Source organism: Cryptomeria japonica, chromosome 11 (assembly GCF_030272615.1).
Source record: "Cryptomeria japonica chromosome 11, Sugi_1.0, whole genome shotgun sequence".
Classification (NCBI taxonomy): Eukaryota; Viridiplantae; Streptophyta; class Pinopsida; order Cupressales; family Cupressaceae; genus Cryptomeria; species Cryptomeria japonica.
Window position 1 is genome coordinate 108,360,457 of NC_081415.1, and position 6,875 is coordinate 108,367,331.

At 35.7% G+C, this 6,875-nt stretch overlaps 1 protein-coding gene across 1 annotated transcript; it reads right to left on the reverse strand.

The window, feature by feature from the left end:
• Positions 1-1,433: 1,433 nt before the first annotated feature.
• LOC131037642 (pentatricopeptide repeat-containing protein At4g18840-like) lies at positions 1,434-6,479 on the reverse strand. Its single transcript, XM_057969829.1, has 3 exons — positions 6,006-6,479; positions 1,998-2,344; positions 1,434-1,761 (listed from the first exon to the last, which is right to left on the reverse strand). Exons 1-3 carry the CDS (start codon positions 6,477-6,479, stop codon positions 1,434-1,436), a joined length of 1,149 nt encoding a protein of 382 aa, XP_057825812.1.
• Positions 6,480-6,875: the final 396 nt, after the last annotated feature.

The following is a 6,875-nucleotide window of genomic DNA, read 5'->3' on the forward strand; positions in this document are numbered from 1 at the left end:
GTGCTCTTCTTCTCAGAGAAGAATGAACATGATGTGCCAATAGTCCAATCCTCATATGGCTCTTTATGAGGTATACCCATGGCTGCCATTATGGTCTCTCTGTCAATTTTTAACAGTACTTCGACATTGACTTTCCTGATACATATGTGCTCTGCATCATACCTATTCATACATTCCAGTACTAACACTGGGCATGGTGCAGCAATGGGAAATGTAGCGGCCTCAATCAAACCACTCTTCACTATTCTCTCCATCATTGAATTCTGAACTGGGTTTTTGGCTCTTTCGAGAAAATCAGAGAGATCCACTAGAGCTAATGAAGTATCTCCCATTTCTGGGAGTGAACTAACCAGGCAAGAAGTGGGGCCTAGTTTTGGCAAAGTAGGCCTCATTATGGCCCCTCTCATTTTCAACAAACAATTAGAGGGATGCATTGAATTGTATACACAACAAAGAAGAACGAACGACAGCTAGTTTCCAGAATAAGAAAATACACCAGGAGAGAGAATGACTTAAACTAACCTGGTCTCAATAGCAAATTCTTGGAAAGCTTCTCCGTGCAAACACAATACCTCCAATTTTTCCTACTTGCGTTACTACTGAGGAAAATTCTAGAAACAATTACTAGTTTCCGCAACAAAGATAGACAAAATCACACTCAAGACTTAGCTGGCTATACTAATTAAGCAAGTTCATGTGAGCTATCGCGTGATTTGACGTATAGCACATATGCATTTAATTTAGGATCACTTCATCACACAACTCACGAATTATCATGATTGCTTATCATAATTTTAGAAACTAACATTTTGAATTCCCGAAATATTCTTTTTTCTCGCTGCCACATTTACTTTATGATGCATGTATCAATTTTGCATAGAACTTTTTAGTCTTTAAGAATTCAAACTTTGAACCTTGAACAAAGAACCAAGAGATTCAAAGGTTCAAGTTCAAAAATGAGAAATAACACAAAACACCAACTACGCAACAAGACAAATAACAATTTATGAGCAAAGACGAAACCGACGCATGACTAACTTTGAACCTTGAACCTTGAACCAAAAAGGTTCAACGGTTCAAGTTCAACACAAATTGCGACAAAGCGCTCGCCTTAAAATAGAACAAAGTTGCGAAGAAAAATTATTTAAAGTGTGTTTTGAACTTTGAACCTTGAACCTTGAACTTTTAAAAGATTCAATGACTCGGGTTCAAAGAAAGAAAATATATGACCGAAAGGGAAAAGAAAGACCAAAAGGCGACCTCCGTGTTTGAAATTTTAATGAAAATCGAGGGGGACTAACAATACCCATTAACTGCATCTCCTTAAAAATGTTCAAGGCTTTATCAACAAGCCCATTTTGTGTATATCCCACAATCATCATATTACATGATACGACATTTTGTTGAGGTATTCCTTCAAGGTTCAAACTTAGTCATGTGTTGGTTTCGTCTTTGCTTCCGCATTTTGCATACATGTCTACCAAGGCAGTCACAACTACAACCAGATAAATTCCACATTCAGCTATTCGTTGATGTATCTTCATACCTTGATCCAAAACTCCAATCTTGGCACAAACTAAAAGAATAGTGGCAAAGGTTGATGAGTCTGGCCTTACACCTGCCAATTCCATTTTCTCAAAAAATTCCAAAGCCTTGTCAGCAAGCCCATTTTGAGCATAACCTACAATCATAGCAGTCCATGAGACCAAATCTCTCTGAGGCATCTCTTCAAAAATCGTCAAAGCCTCATCAACAACACCACTTTGAGCATATCATGTTATCATAGCAGTCCACGACACAACGTTTCGTTGAGCCATTTTGTCAACAATCTGCGTGCCTTGTGAATGCTTCCACATTTTGCATACATGTCTATTACACTAATCATCACAATAATATTAGATTGAAACCCACATCTAGTAACTCTTTTGTGGATCTGAAAACTATGTTGTAGAGATGCCATGTTGGCGCAAATGGGTAAAACAATGGAGAAAGTGTACTGATCAGGTTGTACACCTGTTCGGCCAAAAGGCCAAAGGTTTGAGGAAGATTGACCAATACGGAGATAACCTTTAGGAACTTGCATTTGGTGAAACAATGTCAATGCCTCTTGAGGAAGTCCATGTCTTTTGTAAGCTGCAATTATCATGTTCCATGAAAATATATTTGGTTGAGGTATTTCGTCAAACACTTTCCGCGCATCAAATAGACTTACACACTTATCATACAGGTTGATAATGGTATTTTGTAGGAGTATGCTTGCACTAAATGGAAATGCTCTTTCGTTGATGTGCGTGTGGATTTGTTTTCCCTCTAAAAATGCTTGTTCTTTCTTGGCTATGCAGGCCTACAAGAGAAGCAGATATGTAGAAGAGTCTACACTTGGGTTGTGTGCATTTAGAAGAATTTTCAGACCTTCTTTTAACCAACCGGTTCCACAGAGTATCCTGAGATTGTGATTGAAATGAGCAGCAGATGATATTGAGATTTTCAATTACAAACTTTCTTTGACAAAAGTTTTGATCACGAAGTTTCAAGGAATGTGAACTCCCAAGGAAACATATTCACTCAATTGTAAGCTAGGGAAGCTATTTTACAGAGTGTTTCTTCAATTTTTAGTCTTTAAAGATATTTTCTGTAACGTTCTGCTTGGCGGATGTGAAGGAGAAGTCTTTGTATCAAGGTGCAAGAGGGTGCAACTGGAAGAATGTGTTGTTAGAATACTAGGATCACTGAGAGGGGTGAATCAGCTAACAATTTAAGACAATTAAAACTTTAAAAAATATGATTAATCTTTGCAACAGAATATAAAATAGTATTAATAACAAACAAGAGATTCAGATTAAGAATTCAACACAATGACACTAAAATTTTAGTGGAAAACCCTTAAAGGTGAAAAACCACTATGAACTAGTTTTTGTTTTAAGCTTCACTAGCAAAAATTTATAGTACTAATTTCAAGAGCATCAACTCTTTACAAGATTTTTAGGAGCACAAACTCCAAGGAACATCAATCACCTACCAACAGTAAACTTTGAAGAATATGACTTAGAGGGTTACTTTGTTTCAATACAATTCACATTGATATAATACAAGTATTAGTTCTGCAATTTCTCATATCAACGAACTACACATTCACTGTTCTCCTTTTTAGAAGATCTTTATGTTATTCTCAATCATAAAACTACCACCAATTAGAACATCAATACCATCATCGTCATCTACAACTATTTCTTCAGAGGATTATATATTTTACTTTTGTTTTCATCGATTCAGTTTCCATGATCGATTCAACTGTCAACTGTCAAACCTATCAAACATCAAAGAGACTTGTAAATCCATCTTGGACCAATCAAATGGTTTGACCAAACATCATTAGACAACTTAGCAAATTCAATACGAGTCTAAACCTAAGGACCTTACTGTCCACTCAACTGCTCATCAAAGAAGGTAAGCATGTCGGCAAGATGCTTCATAAGAACTACCAAACTTTAAAGTTACTTCGATATCATTTATCTCCAAGACCACATTGAATCTCATTAATATTCCCAAATAGCACTTCACCAAGACCGATCCAATGTTGTACCGACATAGGCTTATTGGTGAAGAATATAATGTCAACTATGAGCAAAAAAGGTCTTACCGAAACATTTAGTCACACTGAAATCAAATACTTTGGCAAGATGACTGCAAAGTCTCCTTGACATAACCTTTATCAATAAGAACTACAACATCGACTAGTGGTTAGAAATGTCTTCTTGAAATTGTATCTCACACCAAAAGTCGACTTTGCTAGGACAACTTCAACATCTCACTAAAACACCGAAATAGAAGTTCTTTGCCCAATAACTCCAGAGCTGACCAAGTGAAACTGTAGCTAGGATTTCACAAATAATATGTTCGATACACCTTTTCTTTAGTCACAAGAATGCCAACCCTAATCAAAGGGTATGATGACAAGATATACCCTCAATACCCTTCAATGTGTGCATACCAAACCAAACTCATATGTAAACCTCAGATATCATATGTGAACCAAGCTAAGATATCAAATGAGTGTCATCCTGACACTTGAGAAGATGCACATTGCCTTTTTCACATCAATAAGAAAACCTTATGCCAAGGGTCAACAAACTCCCCCTTTGGCATTAATGTCAAAACCAACCATATGACTCCCCCTTCTCCCCCTTTTTGATAGAAATGACAATGGGGGGCAGTAATAGGTTTCAGGAAAGAAATAATAGACCAATAAGAACTCCCCCTAAAACCAAGCCACTTTGGAAGGAGCTAAGTGATAGAAGAGATGGGTACGACCCCTAAATGTCATCTCAAGTTTTCAAACACACCTTTGGATAAAGTTTTTGTGAATATGTCCGCCAGTGGATCAATAGTTGCAACATACTTCAAAACAACATCACCAGTTAATAGATGCTCCCTTAAGAAATGATAGCTTATATCAATATGCTTGGTTCGTGAGTGCATGACTAGATTTTTGGAAATACTAATTGCACTATTATTGTCACAAAAAATTGAGACAGGTTTAGACACTTTTACCTTCATATATGACAAAGTTTGTATCATCCAAAGCAATTGTGTACAACAAGAACAAGCAGCAATATATTTTGCTTTTGTTATTGACAAGGAGACTGATGCTTGTTTTTTACTTCACCAACATATAAGTCTATTACCCAATAAGAATGTTGCAACTGAAGTACTTTTTCTGTCATCAAGACAACCTGCCCAGTCAAAGTCAGTATAAGTAGTAAGAGAGGAATCATTATGCCTAGGATATCACAGGTCGTAGTCCATTGTCCCTTTAATGTACCTAAAAATCCTTTTCATTGCATTAACATGAAACTCTTTAGGAGGGGACTAGTATCTTGCAACTAAACCAATAGATTGCATAATGTCAAGCCTAGATGTTGTCAGATAAAGAACACTACTTATCATGGATCTATATTCAGTTTGACCCACACTTGGTGATTCATCAAACTTACTTAGATTGCAGCCTGTCATCATTGGTGTGCCAACTGGTTTACATTCTTCCATGTGAAATTTGTGTAACATTTTTTTTGCATACTTGGTCTAAGATAGGAAAACACCTTTGTCCAACTATGAGACCTACAATCCAATAAAATAAGAAAATTCCCCCAGCATTAGACATTTCAAATTCAAATTGCACGAGTTCTGAAAACATTTTACTCATGTTATTATTGTTACAACCAAAATACAATGTCATCTACATATACAACTACCACAAGAAGAACATCATCACCTTCTATCTTAACATACAAATTATTATCCACTTCTCCTTTTGTAAACCCATTTTCCACAAGATGCCTATCCAACCTAGAGTACCATGCTATAGGGGCTTGTTTTAAGCCATAAAGAGCCTTTTTCAACCTGTAAACAAAGTTAGGATTCTCTTTGCATTGGAAACCTTTAGGTTGTTCCATATATACTTCTTCATGAAGATACCCATTGAGAAAACTTGTTTTAACATTCATTTGATATATTTTAAAATCTTTATAGATTGAAAAAGCTAAGAAAATCCTGATGGCCTCAAGTCTAGCCACAGGTGCAAAGGTTTCACTAAAATCAATACCTTCAATTTGAGAGTACCCTTTAAAAATAAGTCTAGACTTATTCCTTACAATTTTTCCATTCTCATCCAACTTGTTTCTAAAGACCCATTTTGCTCCTATTACATTTTTATCTTCAGGCCTAGGGACTAATTCCCATGTTTTATTATTTTCAATCTGCCCTAACTCCTCTTCCATAGCTTTAATCCAAAATACATCCTTACTAGCTTCAGTATAGTTTTTAGGTTCTATTTTTGATAATAAACATAGATTAGCCTGCTCACCTAAACTTGCAGTCTTTCTCCTTGTTTGTATACCTGCCTCTTTGTCTCCAATGATTTGTTCTTATGGATGATATTTTGTCAATGTCTTTAATTGAGTTTTTGACCCTATTCTTCCTACTACGAGAGCTGATTTGTTTGCTACCTCCAATGATTCATTTGATGTTCCCTTTTCTTCTTTAACTACTTCTATTTCAATTTCAGAAAATGATTCAATACTTTCCTTTTCAACTTCTCCAAGAGTATCTTTATCCACCTGCATTTCTTGATTAACCTGCACTTTCTCATCAACTTTAACATGAGCACTTTCAATAATTCTTTTCAACCTTTTGTTAAAGCACTTATATGCCTTACTATGTGAGGAATAATCCAAAACTATACCATCATCACAGAGTGATTCAAAACTTCCTAAGCTTTCATCATGTCTTTTAATAAAGCATTTGCTACCAAAAAATCTAAAGTGCTTAACAGATACAGGCTTACCAAACCACAATTCATATGGAGTATACTTGGTTTTGACCCTCAATTGAGCTATATGCAAAGTGTAAATTGCTATATGAACATCTTCCTTCCTATACATATCAAGTAACTTGGCTTCATCTAACATTGATCTTGCCATCTCCTTTACTGTCTTGTTTTTCCTCTCTACCACCCCATTTTGTTGAGTTGTTTTTGCAATAGCATATTGTCTCTTGATTCCATGTTGTTCACAATATTTCTCAAACTCTTTTGAGGTATACTCTCAACCCTTATCTAACCGCAAACATTTTATCTTCAAATTTGACTCTTTCTCCACCAAATTTCTAAACACCTTAAACCTATCAAAATCTTCAGACTTATGTCTCAAAAATTCTACCCAAGTCATTCTGGTATAATCATCTACAAAAAGCATACATTGATTGACCTTATTCTAGTAGGACCACACAAATCAGTGTGAACAAGTTGTAAAGGTCTAGTAGATGAATGTTCTTTTGAGGAAAAACTTATCTTTGTTTATTTTCCATGTTGACATCCC

Excerpts from the sequence above, each read along its gene's own strand:
- LOC131037642 (XM_057969829.1), bottom strand. The coding sequence starts at position 6,479 with ATGGCAAGATCAATGTTAGATGAAGCCAAGTTACTTGATATGTATAGG. Across the intron at positions 2,345-6,005 it reads CATCAAATGAATCATTGGAG|GCCTGCATAGCCAAGAAAGA; the intron begins GTAGCAAACAAA and ends CTTCTCTTGTAG. Across the intron at positions 1,762-1,997 it reads ACAGGTGTACAACCTGATCA|TGGTGTTGTTGATGAGGCTT; the intron begins GTACACTTTCTC and ends ATATGCTCAAAG.